This window comes from Myotis myotis, unplaced genomic scaffold (assembly GCF_014108235.1).
Source record: "Myotis myotis isolate mMyoMyo1 unplaced genomic scaffold, mMyoMyo1.p scaffold_m19_p_17, whole genome shotgun sequence".
NCBI classification, from domain to species: domain Eukaryota; kingdom Metazoa; phylum Chordata; class Mammalia; order Chiroptera; family Vespertilionidae; genus Myotis; species Myotis myotis.
In genome coordinates this window covers 32,135,630-32,153,831 of record NW_023416321.1, presented here as the reverse complement: position 1 = coordinate 32,153,831, position 18,202 = coordinate 32,135,630, and the positions used below count along the sequence as shown (strand labels likewise).

Here is an 18,202-nt window from a genome sequence, read left to right as displayed (position 1 = left end):
CATTTGTAATGGTCCTTCCACATAAACCCACTATGGGAAACAGTGTGGTGATCTGAGATGGTGAAAGTTTGCTCATCTTAGAAAGACTATTGCTTCTCCTTTTAGTCTGCAGAGGACTTGTGGGTTGATTTATCATTCTATCCTACAGGTAGTCCTGCGGCCCCAGAGCTCCTGCCAGTCTGGGCGACAGCTAGCTCTCCGCCTATTCAGCAAAGTCCGGCCCCCTGTTGGGGGTATATCTGTTAAGGAGCACTTTGAGGTTAGTAAACAGTCCTTTGGAGATCCAGGAACAAAGGGCAGTCAAAAGCTATCTGTGTATTGTATCATGCTGTTAGGGGTAGGTAAACTGAGGGATGATGTCTGAACTTAATTGCTTCTTCAGCCTTTTTCCTCTTTAGGTAAATGTGGTGCCTCTCACCATCCAGCTGACACACCAGTTCTTCCATAGAATAATGGGCTTTTTCTTTCCTGGTCGAAGTGTGGAAGATGATGAGGTTGGTGATGAGGAAGATAAGTCCAAACTGGTGACTACTGGTGAGAACTTTTATGGTGGTGCTCCAGAAGACTGGGGTAGCATAGCAGCCTCAGAGACAGCTGAAGCTCCAGAAAGAAGGCAACAGCTGGTGTGCTTGCTTTTTCATAGGAATACCGGTGGTGAAGCCGCGGCAGCTGATTGCAACAGATGATGCAGCAGCACTGGGCCCTGGGAAGGGTGTGGCACAGGGCTTGAATCGGAGTTCTGGGGTCAGAAGGTCATTTCGAAAAGCCCCAGAGGTATTGGCCATGCCCCTAATGATAGAAAAATGGAAGTCCTAGGATACTCTGTTAAGCTTGGCTGGGGATTTCTCCTGTTGCCTTTGAGTTTACTCCAGGGATGAAGGGAGATGGGAGATGTTTGGGGGTCCCAAATTTCTTCTGATGGTTTCAGGGGCTCATGCTCCTTTCTTGCCTTTCCTAGCACCCTGTGGATGATATTGACAAGATGAAAGAACGAGCTGCCATGAACAACTCCTTCATCTATATAAAGATTCCACAGGTCCCACTGTGCGTCAGCTACAAGGTCTGCTCCTCCCCAGCACTTTCTAGAACAGGGTGGGAAGGGAACCAGATAAGATCATCATAGATTAAAGACAGGGAAATAGTCTAGCTTGTGAAGTTGGGCCATGGGTGATGGCCCATTGTCAGACTGAGATAAGGGGAAATCCGTTATCTGTAGTTTGCTGCTATATGGGAAGGTACTAGACTTGGACTCAAGTACTGGCTTGGACTGAAAGTGGCATATGATATGTTCTTCTCTTCCTCTTTCTCTTCCCTCCCCATTCTTCTCTTGCAGGGTGAGAAGAACAGTGTGGACTGGGGTGACCTTAACCTGGTGCTGCCCTGTCTGGAGTACCACAACAACACATGGACATGGCTAGACTTTGCCATGGCTGTCAAAAGGGACAGCCGCAAAGCCCTGGTTGCCCAGGTATCCCGGCAGAGTTCATGGCTGTTTGGTTAGCAGGATCTGGAAAGCAGATCCTTTGCTCAGGAGCGTTTCATTGTAGTGTGTATTAACGACAGCCTTGGGATGGGACAGGTGGATAAGTGAGCAACTTTATCCCTGCTCTCTCCATGACTTTGTTCAGATGATTAAATTGAATGTTTATGGTTTCATATGTTAACTATTGATTTTTTAGGAAACTGAGGGCTGACACAAACTCAGGTTTAGAATGGCTCTAATTAGACTGTAAGCTTCTTGAAAGCAGAGATCATTTTAGGATTTGAAGGACTCCATCCATTGTGCCTGTGTGTAAATTTAATAAATCTTGATTGAATTGATTCACTGTGACTTATTTTGTCTGTCCCACTAATATTTACCTTCCCTTTTACTCCTCTCTGACCTATCAGGTAATCAAAGAGAAGCTAAGGCTGAAGCCTGCAACAGGGTCAGAGGTCCGGGGAAAGCTAGAGACTAAATCAGACCTCAACATGCAACAGCAGGAAGAAGAGGAGAAAGCGCGGCTCCTCATCGGTTTAAGTGCGGGCAACAAGAACCCTGGCAAGAAGTCCATTTTTGGCAGGCGCAAGTGATCCGGCAATTCAAGAATGGCTGCAATACAGGATCTGACTCTGGCTCAGGCCCCAGGGACTTGTGGGGTGGGAGGCACTTCCCTTTATCCACCAGGACTTGTTGGGGTAGGAGCCCACAGGGTACTGCAGAGAAAGGCACTACTCTTTAGCAGCTGACCTGTTCTCTGCAGAGTATGGTGGATAATAATGCTGAGTTCTACCTCACACTGATCAGCAGGCTGAGGGCCAGAGAGGCATCAAGAGAACAAGACCCAGGGAATGGCCCCAGGACTAGGATCTGGTTCCGTTGGGGTCAGCTGAAAGGGTGGGGGACAGTTCTGATCAAGTGTGATAAATTTTTATAAATAGACATATATAAATATATATATATATTTCTCTAAGTGTAACTGCTCTCCCCCTGTGTCAGAAAGTTGGGGGGCAGAGGGCTGATTTGTCCCTCATTCCACTGCCTTGTATAAAAGGTATTCGTGTTATGGGGGGAATCAGCCCCTCCCCCAATTTGTGCCAGGCTCACTTGGGGAGATGACAGGAGCCAGGGCTGGCCATAGGTCCCCCTGGGGAATGCCCTGGAGAATGGTAAGAAAATGATTTAAAGAGAAAAAATATATTTTAAATTTGATGCTGTTTTTTTTATGTGTGTGTTGAGTGCATGGGTTCAACCTGTATGTATCCTTCCCTCCCCATCAACCTAAGACACATCTCTAGCTGCCACTCTTATGAGAGGTTGGCTTCTTCCCTCCTGCCTAATAATGTATCACAGATATTTCCCATCCCAGCTCTGGTGTGATACTGGCCCTATACTGATAGTTCTCTGCACATTTTAGTTCTGGTTATAAACCTCTTCTTAACCAAGGATGATAGGATTTGGGGATAAAGGTGAGGTTTGCTTGCATCACTTGCATCTCTAGTTATGAACAGCAAGTAAGAGGCAGGGCTCATGTGTAATGTAGCATTGGGGGGAGGAACTGCTTATGTAACTGGGACAGCAGATTTAGTCAAAGGAGGAAGAGGCAGAGGCTGGGAATGGGAACAGTGTACTGTCGGCAGGGGCAACATGCCCAGGTGGCTCTTTCTAATAAGGTAGGCTGTGGGCTCTGGCAGCCTGTTTAGGGGAGGTGAAGGAAACCTGGGCTTGAGGCTGATGTGGAGCATGTTAGTGATGCCCACTGTGGGGGTTGGGAGGCTATACTGTGAAAGTATACCTCCATATTGGGAGGTGCAGGCTGAATCTTTGATGCCTCATGGGGAAAATGTCCAAATACTGCTTTCCTAGAGGATGTGAATTATAGTCAGGAAATCTAGACCTTTCTTGGTCCAAAGCAATAGTAGTAGTGGCGATTTTGCCTAGTCTCAAAAATATATCTCTCGGGTTGAAATTAGAGAGAGCACCTGCTGAGATGGGCAGAACCTGTAATGCCTGAGTGGCAGAAGGTTTAGAGTGGCTCCCTTGGTTCTCAGCAGGGTAGCAACATCCAGGGCCCCTGGGTCCGAGGCTGGAAGAGCCTCTGGTCAGGTGTGGGGACCACCAGGTCAGGCCTGGAAGAACTGTGGGGACTGCGGGGGCATCTGTGCCAGCATCAGGAGCCAGCTTCACTGCTAGTAGAGAAGCCTCTGTCTGAGTGGCCAGTGCCTCAGTTCATCAACCTCTTTCTGCCGGAGTTTCCCATTAGGCCCCTTAGGGAGCATCAGCAGCTAAAGGTAGGTCAATGGAATCACTGGAAGGGGTCTCAGTCTTGGTGAGAAATTTAGAAATAACCAGAGTCTCAATTTCCCTGTTCTCCATTTTTCTGTACAGGTTTTAGGCCTTGTGGCTAAAGGCTCCTTTGGAACTGTCTTCAAGGTGCTAGACTGTGGCCAGAAAGCAATATTTGCAGTGAAGGTAGGGACCTAGATATCCTTCCACATTATTTTCTAGTCCCTGCCTCCAGTTTTGGTTCCAGAAAGATTAGGAGGAATAAACAATTCAATAGCACTATTCCCCTCTAGGAGTCATCATTTCTATCCTTTTATAGGTGGTGCCCAAGGTCAAGGTCCTCCAGAAGGACATCCTAAGGCAGTGCAAAGAGGAGGTTAGCATCCAGGTACGCACAGGGCCCTGGGAAGGATCCTAGGAAGAACTAAGGTGGAGAAAACACCTCTCTTGTCCAACTGTCCTGGTTTTCCTGGTTCTGCCCTTCCCTTGGCTTCAACCGAGTAGATCCTGGGAAAAGTAGCTATCAGCAGAGTTAGTCTAAGTCCTTTTTTTGTTCGTGGTTGGGAACTGGTTCCCACTCATTTTCTGAAGCCAATATAAGCCTGGCATGGACATTATCAGAGAAGGAAAACTATAAGCCAATCTCACTCATGAAAGTAGATATAAAAATTATAAACAAAATAATAAGCAATACATAAGAATGAAAATAGATCACAACCAAGTTGTATTTATTCTAGGAATATGAGATTGGGTTAACACTTAAAAAGAAATCAATGTAGGAATTAATGCTTCCAGTCAAGATGGAGTAGAGGGACTGGATTTACCCTCACCCATGAAACAACCACAAAAAAGAAACCACTTACTAGAAAATGAAGAAAGGAGCTCACAGGCACTTCACAAAAGCAGACATCCAAGTGACCTGTATATATGTATGTATATATATACACATACATACACACGAAAAGGTGCTTAACATCCTTAGTCACCAGGGAACTGCAAGTTCAAACCAGAATAAGATATCCCTACATTCCTACCAGAAAAACTAAAATAAAGGCACTGGAAGGAGAAAAGATTATGTAATATTTTTATAATATGTAGAAAAAAAATTTAGGATTTCCATCAAGGTTATTAACTATAATTCTTGATTTTTAGTGGAATCATCAGTGTTTATTGTTTTGCTTATATTTTAAGAAGCTTAAAATGAATTACTGATTAACTTAAAATTTTATGTCAAATATATCTTGCAAAAAATTTTATGACAATGGTTTTCTATTATGATTTGAAATGTTAAAGAAAAACTACACGAGCACATGCAAACATACAATTAATCTGTTAGCATATACAGAATTGGAATGTCAAATCATTCAGCACTGAGTATGTAAGTACTTAAAACTAAAATATCTGCTAACATGGTTTGGCGATAAAATACACAAATAAGTCTATTAGACAAAAACAACTAAACAAACTTTAAAATGAAGATTATGATGAGTTTGACAAATGTTAGGTGACAATTTAGCAGTCAGGGATGGCACTTATGTGAGCAAGCAGGATGAATGAACATATACTTTAAAGTTTTAGGTGACATTCAGCTTTTACTACAAAAGGGGACGCATTCCCCCCATTAGAGGCATTGACACACTGTACGCTGTACCTGGCACATCCTGGGGGAGCTCAGATGCCACCTTCTTCTTTACCATGTTACTGCTATCATGGGTTTCTGAGACACCGCACGGTGTCTTTAGAGGGACTAGTTTTTTCTGAAGAAGCATTTGTTGTGTTGTCACCAAGATTTGCCGACACAGTTACCTTTATCCCCAACTTCTGTTGGCATACAGTAAAATGCATAGTAAAATCTTTCTCCTCCCTACCTCCCTCTCAATCCTCCTCCTCCTCCTTGTGCTGGGTAGGGGCCTCCCCCTACGCAGGTGCAGCAGCTTCCTCCAGCATTGCTGCCCCTCCTGGGCGAGCTCAGCCTCATCTTAGGTGTCACCTCAGCCTGTGGTGCCAGGGAAATCTCTCCAGCATGTCCCAGTGTGTTTCTTAATATTATGCTGGTTCCTGGATTACCAGGCAGACATTGACTTCTTGGTTGCCTTGATCTTCAGTTATCCTGTTCTTCCCTAATTTCCTGTTTACTTTGTCCCTAGCGACAGATTGACCATCCTTTTGTACACGGTTTGGGAGACAGCTGGCAGGGAAAACGGCACCTCTTCATTAGTGAGTGGTCTCTCTACTCATTCCCAAGGTCCCTCTACCGTTCTCCCCACCTGAGATTACCCATCCCTTTGGCTTGTTCTGCCTTTGTTCTGTTCCCTTTCTCACAGCACTTCTCTCCTGGAGAGGGAACATATAGCATGTGGCACCAGGTTGGGCAGGAGGCCTATAATGCCTTGAGCCCGGCACAGTAGCCCTCAGATAATGCCTTGACTTTTGGTACTTTGCAGTGTGCAGCTACTGTAGCACAGATCTGTACTCCTTGTGGTCTGCTGTTGGCTGCTTTACTGAGGCTTCCATCCGCCTCTTTGCTGCTGAACTGATCCTGGTGCTGTGTAAGTGAAACGGGAGTGGTAATGGAAATGAGGGAAGAATTAATCGAATGGGGGCCAAAAAAAAAAAAAGAATCCATATTAATGCTAGAGATTAAAGAACAGGGATAGGGATGGGGTGGGACTACCAGGGAAACTGGAAAGGACAGGAGTGCTTCAGCACACCCCCTGCTTGCTGTCATCCACAGGCTATCTCCATGACTTGGGCATCATCCATCGGGATGTGAAGGTAGAGTTAAGTGCTTTTTTTCTTTGTCTGAGGAGGTGCCTTAGTAAGTTCCACAGGTCCAAGAAGGCATGGGGGAGCTGAGAACAACTCACCTTGGGACCCTCGTGGGTGCTAAAGATTTGGGCAAGGACCTTCCATGTATAGACCTGAATGTTGAGTGGGGCATCTTCTTCAGCTGGGGGGTATACACGATGAAAGAGGGTTGAAATGAGTAAGATGAATAATACTTTCTCACCTGTGATTTTTCAGATGGAGAATATCCTCCTGGATAAACGAGGTAAATCCTTTTCTTTTCCTAGCCCCGGAATGCGAGGTACTTCAAGTTTGGGAATGCGCCAGGGCTGATGAGGGATGGAACAGAGTGGTGCTGTTGCATTATCTTTTATATAGGTCATCTGAAACTGACAGATTTTGGTCTTTCCCGCCACCTGCCCCAAGGAGCTCGAGCCTATACTATTTGTGGCACTCTTCAATACATGGGTAAGAAAAAGGCCAAAGCAGGTGGGTAAGAATTGGGCAAGAGGATAGGCAACAGATGTCAATGACAAGTATCTTTCAAATCTGTAGCCCCAGAGGTCCTGAGAGGAGGGCCTTACAACCATGCGGCTGATTGGTGGTCCCTGGGTGTTTTGCTTTTCTCTCTGGCAACTGGAGAGGTGAGAGAATGGTAGTGATGCTGGGGAGAAAAGAGGAGTTTTGTCTTGTGGTGGGAAGAAGGAAGACCTTAGGAAACCTTGCCTTTTTCTTACTAAGAAATGACACCCTCCCACCCCTCAACTTAGTTCCCAGTGGCTGCAGAGAGAGATCATGTGACCATGCTGGCAAGTGTGACCCACTTTGACTCTGAGATCCCAGCTTCTCTTAACCAGGGGCTCTCACTTCTACTCCATGAGGTAAGGATGAGCACACTTTCCTTTTTCATTACCAAACTAACTATTCACTCCTTTCCCTATGATTGAAGTGGTATTTCCCTATTCCTGTGATTATTTGGGGGGGAGGTGGTGGCAGATGGCCAACTTCAACTTCATCAAGTACTATGTGTCACCACTTGCCCTCTAACTAGCATTTAAAATTTCATTCCTGAGTTCCTGGTCCTCCAAATATCCTAGCCATCCATAACATACAGGTCACTTCTGAGAGAGTGGGCCAGTGCTGCTTTCTTACCAATACAGCTCCTTTATTCCTGCGTTTGCCCCCAAATTAGCCTATCTCCCTCTTTTACAAGTCCTTTCCTCTTTAGGGTTCTTTTTTCTGCCCTCCACAGCTCCATGAACTTCTTTTATTTTTTCTTTTTCTTTTTATTTTCCATGAACTTCTTTTTCCCTTTCCAGCTTCTCTGTTAACAGCCCCTTTCCCATCCCGGTCCCTATTCCTTGTTGCTCTGTTTCCCTTCAGCTCTTATGCCAGAATCCCCTCCAGCGTCTACATCATTTGCATCGATTCCAGGTCCACCCTTTCTTTCGGGGTGTGGCCTTTGACCCAGAGCTCCTACAGAAACAGCCAGTGAACTTTGTCATGGAGACTCAAGCTACCCAGCCTAGTCCATCAGAGTCCATGCTGTTCAAGGACTTTGACTGTAACCTGGAGTCCTATCTGGTCTACCCTGGACTTGCTTGAGCCCCCTCTACTATAAACTGGGGCCCATCTGGAAACCTGAGCATCTCCTCCATTGCCAACTCAGTATGACCACCTCGATGATCCAGTTTTGTTTTTACTTTGTAGCCTCTTATTGTTCTTCTAGGCCAAACATGTCAAACGTGGCTGGGCCGTGAGTGTGACATGCTTGTTCTAGGCCAGTGGTCGCCAACCTTTCAGACCTCATGGACCACCAGTGGTCCGTGGACCACCAGTTGGCGACTGCTGTTCTAGGCATTGTACCTGAGTTTAAATCTTGGGCATTCTGTTCTTGGCAGCCACGACTGACCTAGCTCTTCCCCTATTATACAACACACCTCTCAATTCAACATCTCAGATCAAAGTGTTGACTTTTTCCTCTGCTTTATTTCTTTAGTGCTCATACCCTGAAGCTTTTAGCCAGAGGCTTATTTCACTTTCCCCCCCTCCTTGTTTTTGAATCACGTTTCTTTCTTTGAGCAATAATAACACTTGATGATTTTCCAAGGTGCTATTTATGTGTTTAACAGGCTTGTTAGAAGCAGTATGAATATTTTTCAGAGGTCTCAAAAGCTGGCATTTCAACCCAGGTATACACCTAAAGCATATGATTCTGGGGGCCAAAGCCAGTCTGTAATAAATTTTTTAAAAAAATTTTAAGTAAATTGTAACAGCCAAATGTGAGGAAGAGAATAAATAGGGACTGAAACATGGGTCGGGTAAATGTCTTGAGGGGTAATTGAAATAGTTTTACAAATTTCTTCCAAATCAAAACCCCTTTGAAAGACATTAGGATTCTTATATCGATCATTGTCCTACACATCCCAGGATTCAGTTCTAATGGGCAAACCAAGGGATTAAGAGGCATGACATCAACCTTAAAATTTTTTATTCTTGTTAATCCTCACCTGAGGATATTTTTCCATTGATTTTTAGAGAGTGGTAGGGAGGGGTGAAACACAGAGGGAGAGAAACATCGATTGGCTGCCTCCCGCATGTGTCCAGACCAGGGCCGGGATCCAGCCCCCAACCCAGGCGATCGAACACATGATCCTTCAGTCCTCAGGCTGATGCTCTTATCTACTGAGCCCAACCGGCTAGGGCTCAACCTTAAAATTTAAGAACCTTTTCCCTTAGTGAGAAAAGTCATCTGGACCTTAAATTTGTATACATTTCTGGCCTTTATTCTTTAAATTTTTCTTTAACTTCTCTAAAGCTTTATTTTTATTATTCTTCAATTATATCTGATCTCTTTTTCCGAACCAAAAAGTCTGGCAGGTATCCTGTGTACTTCTTTTAATTCTGTCCCTGGATTATGCCAGATTTTCCCTGTACATTGCTAGTATTTTATCGGCCTCTTTAGAATTGCTTTTTCTGGGTTGCACTTTGGCAATTCGTATCAAATCCCTATGAAAGTTAATTGCTATAGAAACTGTAAAGGGTATTTATGACTATATTCATAATGTTCTTTTTAAAGATGCATGGGATAAATTTTCTCTGAATCCAGTTGTGCTTTTCCTGCATTGCTGTTTGGTTTTACCTTAAAGAAGCTAAATATTCTACTGACTGTATTTTTCTCTTCATATTGATGCTAAACTACTTAGAGCCAATTGGTGGCTGCTTCCATCCAGCAAGTGTTTAGGACTTCATGTTATGTATATTGTAAGCTAGCCACATTCTTGGTTTCCTTTATTTTCCTATGTTTTAATATTTTTATCTTACTATATTATCTGCATCTTTGTAAGCCCTTTGGGAATGAGGTTGGCATATAAATAAATAAAAGAATGTATCTAATCTTTTTTATTATTTCATTTATTTCTCTTAGATACTTTTTAGCTTTTAAAAAACATTTATTATTGATTTCAGAGAGGAAGGGGGAGGGAGAAAGAGATAGAAACATCAATTATGAGAGAGAATTGTTGATCACTGCCTCCTGCATGCCCCACACTGGGGATCAAGCCCACAACTCTGGCATATGTCCTGACTGGGAATCGAACCATGACCTTCTAGTTCATAGGTTGATGTTCAACCACTGAGTCATGCCAACTGGGCTGGCTGAGCTTTTTAAGCTTTTATTTACATTTAAGTTGCAGTGACCAGACTGTACATTGGATAAAAACCATGAATACTGCCCGGCGAGTGTGGCTCAGTGGATTAAGTGTCATACCATGCACCAAGAGGTCATCAGTTCCATTCCTGGTCAGGGCACATACTTGGGTTGTGGCCTCACTCCCCAGTAGGGGGCATGCAGTAGGCAGCCGATTGATGATGTTTCTATTTCTCTCCCTCTCCCTTCCTCTCTTTAAAATCAATAAAAACGTATTAAAAAACAACAACCCCTGAATACTAGAAATAGAAATAATGATTTCTAAAATAGTAGTTAACAGTATTGGAATTTAGACCTGGTTCCTGGATCCACCAATACTATCTTGGTGTCTTTACAGAAGTCATTGTAACCTCTCTGGATTTTAGTTTCCTATGTATGAAATGACTGGTTTATAGCCACTAGTTTTGGGTTTTTTTTTTAAATCCTCATCCAAGGACATGCTGAGAGAGAGAGAGAGAGGGAGGGAGGGAGAGAGAGAGAGAGAGAGAAAGAGAGAGAGAGAGAGAGAGAGAAAGAGAAAGGAACAGAAATATCGATGTGAGAGAGAAACATTGAATGAACTAGCAATCTTTTGGTGCACAGGACGGCACTCACCCAACTGAGCCACTCCGGCTGGGCTAGCCACTGGTTCTTAATTGTGGGGGATGGGTTTCAGATATCTGTGATGCTTTTTCAAAGGGCAGATTATTTTATGAAACTATGTGTCTGGCCCAGTGTTAATTAATGTTCAGGTCACCCAACATTATATAGCTTCTCTGGTCATGAAGTATATTGGGTTAAAGTCTTTAGGACATGGTTAACATAATGTCACTAGGTCCCTTTCCTAGGTCATATTAGATTGCTTAAAGACTATGATTATGTAAGTGTAGTTTGAATAATTTCTTACCAAGTAAGGATATTATTATCATACTCTTTTCAATCGATGGTGCACTACAACAGTGATTTTCAGGGTAGTGTGGAGGGGATGACAGAAAATCAAAGTTTCAGACAGTATAATTTGAAAAGAGCATTGTGCCATGCGCCCTAGTTTTGATATGTTCATCCCCGGAAGACATTCTTTCCATCACCCTCTCCTATCATTCAGAATCACTGACCTATAAATGTAATACCTTTATTTATTTATATTAAATTCACTTAAATTTTTAAAAATATACAACCTGAAATGATCTTTTAAGTTTAACGCTATGCTTTGATTTTTCATTACCTAGAAGAAAACAGATACACCTGTAAATATGGATATTTTACCCTGTACTCGCTTCTTTTTTAAAAAAAAATTCTCACCTGAGGATATGCTTGTTTTTTATTGATTTTGAGAGAGGGAGAGAGAGAGAAACATTGATTGGTTGCCTGTCGTACATGCCCTGACTGGGGATTGAATGAGCAGCCTTTTTGGTGTACAGGACAACACTGCAACCAATTGAGCCAGCCAGCCAGAGTTCCCTTCTGCCTTTTTTTTTTTTTTTTTTTTAAAGAATTTAAGATTAGCCTCAACACCAATCCTTATATTCCTGTTCTAGAAAAGTGTCTTTGTAGCTCTACTCAGTTTCTCACCTTTAAACTAAGTTACTTTATCATATATTGAACTGTTCATTTGTTTACCTGTTCATTGATTTTAAAAACTGGTAATCTCAATTCCTTGGTTACCTCTTTTTTTTAATCCTCATTTGAGGATATGCTTTATTGATTTTAGAGAGAGAGGAAGGGGGAGAGAGAGCAACATTGATCAGTTGTCTACCTTACACACCCCAACCGGGGATGGAACCCAAAACCTAGGTATGTACCCTGACTAGGAGTCAAACCAGAAAACATTTTGGTGTATAGGTCAATGCTCCAACCAACTGAGCCACCCAGCTGAGGCTCTTTGGTTACTTCTTAAAGTAGTTTTCAATGTAAAAACCTTGTCAAAGCTTTAAAAAAAATTAAATTAATGAAATAAAATAATACTCATTGTATTATTAACCTCTTGAATGTGCTGTATTATGTCTCTCCCTCAACTCACATGCTGAAGTCCTAATCCCCAGTACTTAAGAATGTGATTGCATTTGGAGATAGGGTCTTTAAAGATGTAATTAAGTTAAAATGAGGTCATATGGTGAGCCCTAATCCAATATGATGGGTGTCCTTATAAAGAAGGGGAAATTAGGACACAGACACACAGAGGGAAGCCCATATAAAAATACTAGGAGACAGACATCTACAAGCCAACGAGAGAAGCCTCAGAAGAAACCAACCCTGCTGACACCTTGATCTCAGACTTTTAGCTTCTGGAATTATGAAAAAATAAATTTCTGTTGTTTAAGCCACCCAGTCTTTGGTACTTTGTTATGGCAGCCCTAGCAAATTAGTACAGCCGCTATAGAGAGTTCTAATAGATTAATCAAGAATGATTTAAAAACAAAAAATACCTTCTTTCCTACAGGTTGGTTTTGCTTATATTCTGAGAACATGTTATTATTTCAGATTTCACTAGCCTCTCTCTGAGTTTTGTTGGTTTATAGAATTGTCACATTGCCTCCTTTGTTCAGTACTCCATCATAACAGTAGTAACTCAAGGATGGTTTCATCCTTGAGTTCACTCAGAAGAACTGCCTGGTGGATATTTCTTAATTGCTGATTTGGGTTATGGAATTGGATTTTTACAAAATAAGCAATCTCTAATCCTAAAATTTAAAGAAGTACAATTGTTTTTAAATAGTTGGGTCCCTACAAAACTTAATTCCAAATACATTAAGGCTTTAAATGTGAACATCAAAACATTAAGAATCTCAGAAGAACATTTGGGAGACTAGACCTACATTCAGGGACTGGAGGAGATACCTAAACCAAGAAAGAAAATGAAAACACTATAAAAGAAAACGGAAAACATTTACTTAAAAAGTTGATGAATGAATCACTCAAGAAATCCAGATGCTCTGAAAGGAAAAACTTCCTGACCACATAAGTTTGATCTTTGTATGGCTCAAGATTGCATTAATAAAGCCAATGGACAGCCTAGCTGGTGTGGCTCAGCATTGAGCATCAACCCAGGAACCAAGAGGTCACTGATTTGATTCCTTGTCAGGGCACAGGTCCAGGTTGCGGGCTCAATCCCCAGCAAGGGCTGTGCAGAAGGTAGCTGACTGATGTTGATGTTTTTCTCTCATTGATGTTTCTATCTCTATCCCTCTCCCTTCCTCTCTTTCTAAAAATCAATAAAAATATTTTAAAAAGTTAATAAAGCCAGTGGACAAAAAAATAGATCTTAAAAAATACAATGTGATGACAGTTAATGTCTATAACACAGCCCGGCCACAGTGGCTCAGTGGTTGAGCACTGACCTATGAATCAGGAAATCACATTTCCATTCCTGGTCAGGGCATATACCCGAGTTGCAGGCTTGATCCCTGAGGCAGCAGAGCAATGATTCTTTGTTATCACTGATGTTTCTATCTCTCTCCCTTCCTCTCTGAAATCAATAAAGATTTATATATATATATATATATATATATATATATATATATATATATATATATAATGTCTATAACAGAGAACTCTTACAAATCAGAAAAGAACGTGTTTTTTTAAGGGCAAGGAATATGAAGTGACAAGTCAATCAGATCTATATCAGTTGACTTAGAGGCTCTATACAAGACATTGATAAAGAAATGCATAAGTGTAAGAAATTATGTCAAATTTTTGTAAAGAACTCAATGCCTTCTTTCCCAACCTTGTGTGTATGTGTGTGTGTGTGTGTGAGAGAGAGAGAGAGAGAACATGAAAAAGAATGGAAGGAAGAGAGGAGTAATGCAAGTGGAAAGAGAACAGAAAAAATAGAAAGGCACTAGCTCTCAATCCCAGAGACCCCAGTCTGCATATCAGTTAATTTTGTGGATAAAATAAATGTGTGTGTGTCGCCCAGCTGGTGTGTCTGAGTGGTTTGAGCATCAACCTATGAACCAGAAGGTCGTGGTTCGATTCCCAGTCAGGGCACATGCCCAGGTTGTGGGCTCAATCCCCAGTATGGGGCATGCAGGAGGCAGCTGATCAATGATTCTCTCTCATTGTTGATGTTTCTATCTCTTTCTCCCTCTCCCTTTCTCTCTGAAATCAATAAAAAAATATTTTTAAAAAATGTATGTGTATGTAAATGAAACACACACGTGTGCATATATGTTTATAAAAGTGTACACACTTTGGTTACTTCGGGCAGGGGAGCTTTGCCTTTAAATACATCCTTGCATTTTATTGTTTCATTTGCTGTAACAAGTATCTATTTTTATAATTTAAAAAACATCAAATTAAAAAAAATTATTATACACCAAGAAATGAATTCTGTTTATGTTACCTATTTACAATGGTATTTTCCTTCTCACATCTACCCCTCCATATCCTTAATTTGCTGCTGGAAACACCATATCCTTTTGACTGTACACCTGGCATCAGACATACCAACTACAACAAGGGTTAAGCATTCCTATTCACGCATTTAAAAAAATAATTTTAAATATTTATTATTATTGACTAGAGGCCCAATGCACAAAATTTGTGCAAGAGTAGGCCTTTGCAGCTGCGGCTGCCTGGATCCCTCCCTTGCAGCCGCCAGTGGCGGCTGCCTCGTCCAGAAGGACATCTGGTCTAATTATCATATTACACTTTTATTATAGAGGCCCAGTGCACGAAATTCATGCATGGGTAGGGTCCCTAGCGGCTGCTGGCTGTCAGCCGGGGCCTCCCTTCCCCAGCTGCCGGCTGCTGACCAGGGCCTTCTTTCATTCCACACCACCCCCTGGTAGTCAGCACACGTCATAGTGAGCGATTGAACTCCCGGTTGAACTCTTGAGGGGACACTTTGCATATTAAGCTTTTATATATATACTAGAGGCCCGATGCACAAAATTTGTGCAAGAGTAGGTCTTCCTTTTCCTGGCTGCTGGCACCGGCTTCCCTCTGGCGGTCCAGGCACCCAGGACTCCGGCTTCCCTTGCAGCCCCAGCTTTGTCCAGAAGGTCATCTGGAAGAATATCTGGTCTAATTAGCATACTGTGCTTTTATTATTATAGATAATTTTAGAGAGGAAGGAAGGTGGATAGAGAGATAGAAATACTGATCAGTTGCCTCCCACGTGCCCCCTATTGGGGATCAATCCCAAAACCCGGGCATGTGCCCTGACCAGGAATCAAACTGATGACCTCTTGGTTCATGGGTCAATGCTCAACCACTGAACCACACTGGCAGGGTCCATTGATTTTTTTTTTTTTTTTTAGAGAGTGCAAGGGTGCAGGAGAGAGAGAAATATCAATGTGGAAGACACACATTGATTGGTTGCCTCCCGCACCCTGACCAGGGCCAGCAATTGAGCCTGCAACTGAGGTATATGTGCTCTTACCCAGAATCAAACCTGAGACCCATGAGTCCCTGGGCTGACGCTCTAACCACTGAGCAACCAGCTAGGGCTGTTGACTCTTTTTAAACCAGAAGTACATACCAATATACCTTGGGATTCCTTCTGCTGAGTCTTGGGAAATCACAGACTTAAGTTGGTGCTCTAACGTTCTTTCTCCCAGTTTTCCATTCAAGCAACTGTTAATTCTAGTGCAGTGATGGCAAACCTATGATACGCATGTCAGAGGTGACATGCGAACTCATTTTTTTGGTTGATTTTTCTTTGTTAAATGGCATTTAAATATATAAAATAAATATCAAAAATATAAATCTTTGTTTTACTATGGTTGCAAATATAAAAAAAATTTCTGCCGGAACCAGTTTGGCTCAGTGGATAGAGCGTCGGCCTGCGGACTGAAAGGTCCCAGGTTCGATTCCGGTCAAGGGCATGTACCTGGGTTGCGGGCACATCCCCAGTAGGAGATGTGCAGGAGGCAGCTGATCGATGTTCCTCTCTCATCGATGTTTCTAACTCTCTATCTCTCTCCCTTCCTCTCTGTAAAAAATCAATAAAATATATTAAAAAAAAAATTCTATATGTGACACGGCACCAGAGTTAAGTTAGGGTTTTTCAAAATGCTGACACGCCGAGCTCAAAAGGTTCGCCATGCAGTCGGGGGCTATTATGTTTCTAGAGCAGTGCTGTCCAATAGAAATGTAAGTCGCATTAGTAATTTTAAATTTGCTAGTAGCTACACGAAAAAGGTAAAAAGAAACAGGTGAAATTAATTTTTTTAAAATATATTTTATTGATTTTTTTTACAGAGAGGAAGGGAGAGGGATAGAGAGTTAGAAACATCGATCAGCTGCCTCCTACACACTCCCCACTGGGGATGTTCCTGCAACCAAGGTACATGCCCTTGACCGGAATCGAACCTGCGACCCTTGAGTCCGAAGGCCGACGTTCTATCTACTGAGCCAAACCAGTTAGGGCAGGTGAAATTAATTTTAATGTATTTTATTTAAACCAATATAGCTACAATATTTCAACATATAATCAATATTTAAAAAATATTTTACATTCTTTTTTAATATAAAGTCTTTGAGCCGAAACTGGTTTGGCTCAGTGGATAGAGCATCAGCCTGCGGACTGAAGGGTCCCAGGTTCGATTCCGGTCAAGGGCATGTACCTGGGTTGCGGGCACATCCCCAGTAGGAGATGTGCGGGAGGCAGCTGATGGATGTTTCTCTCTCATCGATGTTTCTAACTCTCTATCTCTCTCCCTTCCTCTCTGTAAAAAAATCAATAAAATATATTTAAAAAAAAAAAAATAAAGTCTTTGAAACATAGTTTGTATTTTTATGCCTATAATATATTTTTCTTTTCTTTTTCCTTTATGCCTATAACATCTTAATTTGGGTTGGTCACACTTGAAGTGTTCAGTAGCCACATGTGGCTAGTTGCTACCGTCCTGGACAGCACAGTTCTAAGGGAACACATCCCTTGTGGGCCCTGCAGCTCCTAACATCATAGTTCCTCCTCTTTGGATTACATACTGCCTTTTCCAAATTCATTCAGACTTCAGAGTGTAAATTAGGTGCTGTAAGTGGTCAAAGGAAAGTACTTTATCATCAACTATTATCTCTAAACTAGAGACCCCTTGCACGAAATTCCTGCCAGGGGCTGGGCCCTTGCAGTCCCGACTTCATCTGGAAGGTAGTGGGTAAGGACATCCCGCTGTCTGGTCTAATTAGCATATTGCACTTTTATTATTATAGATACTTACCTTTAACTGTTCCCCAAACTCAATTCTACCTTCAATAGCTAGGCTGCATTTCCCACCCAGCGGGCAGGCAATGTAGCTGGTAGTTGTGGGCTGGAATATTGACTGCCATTTACCACCCGCGGGGCGTGGCTATGACTCAGTTCCTTCATCTGTAAAGCGGGGATGTTTACAGCACCTACTTTATTGATCCGTATGAGTATTAAAGGAGTCCTTTAATACTCATACGGATCAATAAAGTAGGTGCTGTAAACATTTATGTGTAAAGCATTACATTTATGTGTAAAGCAACTGTAACAGTGCCAGGTACATAGTAAATGTTCAATACATGTTAACTATTGTTCCAATCAACTCGCCGCAGGCCCTGAGGTGAGTCCCACGAAAACACTAGACATTTGAAGCGACGAAATTACTGCGCGGGTTACGTCTCAGCCGAAGTAAAAAACGCTCCACTCACCTTTCCTTTCAAGACTCCAGGCCGGTTTTCTGGTCCCGGCTGAGGCTGAGGTAACTGAGGGAAACCAACTTTACTGACGGGGTGAGAGGGTGGCCCGCTGGCGGCCGAAGGGATGGGCTCCTTGACTTTCCAGCTACCTACATACCGTCCCCGAGGTGAGGCTGCGAACTGGCCTCAGGTGGGCGCGCGTCCGACCCTCCCGTCCGCGTCTGCGGTGAGGAGTCCGCCCAGAGAACGCGCGCAACCCTGGGCCGGGAGGGGCGTGGCCTGCGCTGGCCCCGCCCTCCTTCCACCGCCCACCAGTCTGGAGCCCCGAGCGGACGCGCCAGACTGACGCA

The 18,202-nt window shown here is 42.8% G+C and overlaps 2 protein-coding genes and 1 long non-coding RNA gene across 12 annotated transcripts in view; 2 read left to right on the top strand and 1 right to left on the bottom strand.

The window, feature by feature from the left end:
• Window positions 1-2,692, top strand: part of KIAA0100 (KIAA0100 ortholog) — a 29,911-nt gene extending 27,219 nt beyond the window's left edge. For 6 of the 9 annotated variants that reach the window (XM_036340704.1, XM_036340707.1, XM_036340708.1 and 3 more), the window contains 6 exons: window positions 149-259; window positions 399-534; window positions 644-774; window positions 959-1,060; window positions 1,334-1,468; window positions 1,891-2,692. In XM_036340704.1, the coding sequence (XP_036196597.1) occupies window positions 149-259; window positions 399-534; window positions 644-774; window positions 959-1,060; window positions 1,334-1,468; window positions 1,891-2,073 (798 nt within the window). In that variant the 3' untranslated portion in view covers window positions 2,074-2,692. Of the gene's footprint in view, window positions 1-148; window positions 260-382; window positions 535-643; window positions 775-958; window positions 1,061-1,333; window positions 1,789-1,890 lie in introns of those variants that run through there. The other 3 variants (XR_004972883.1, XM_036340706.1, XR_004972884.1) reach the window with 3 other exon arrangements.
• A 150-nt stretch (window positions 2,693-2,842) lies between these two features.
• RSKR (ribosomal protein S6 kinase related) lies at window positions 2,843-9,949 on the top strand. Of its 2 annotated transcripts, XM_036340717.1 has the most exons (12): window positions 2,843-3,153; window positions 3,532-3,771; window positions 3,869-3,952; window positions 4,086-4,154; window positions 5,914-5,983; window positions 6,211-6,315; window positions 6,501-6,541; window positions 6,791-6,818; window positions 6,932-7,021; window positions 7,109-7,197; window positions 7,324-7,434; window positions 7,937-9,949. In XM_036340717.1, exons 1-12 carry the CDS (start codon window positions 3,097-3,099, stop codon window positions 8,156-8,158), a joined length of 1,206 nt encoding a protein of 401 aa, XP_036196610.1. In that variant the 5' UTR covers window positions 2,843-3,096; the 3' UTR covers window positions 8,159-9,949. The 2 variants fall into 2 exon arrangements, with proteins under 2 accessions (XP_036196610.1, XP_036196609.1); XM_036340716.1 differs by lacking the exon at window positions 3,532-3,771.
• LOC118671833 lies at window positions 4,474-18,109 on the bottom strand. Its single transcript, XR_004972885.1, has 3 exons — window positions 17,865-18,109; window positions 6,777-6,882; window positions 4,474-6,311 (listed from the first exon to the last, which is right to left on the bottom strand). It is a non-coding gene; the product is annotated as an uncharacterized LOC118671833 (long non-coding RNA).
• Between the last annotated feature and the right edge of the window lie 93 nt (window positions 18,110-18,202).

Coding starts and splice junctions, on each gene's coding strand:
- RSKR (XM_036340717.1), top strand. CDS start 3,097: ATGGGAACAGTGTACTGTCGGCAGGGGCAACATGCCCAGGTGGCTCTT. Junction 3,772..3,868: donor GGGAGCATCAGCAGCTAAAG/GTAGGTCAATGG, acceptor TTTTCTGTACAG/GTTTTAGGCCTTGTGGCTAA. Junction 3,953..4,085: donor AAGCAATATTTGCAGTGAAG/GTAGGGACCTAG, acceptor ATCCTTTTATAG/GTGGTGCCCAAGGTCAAGGT.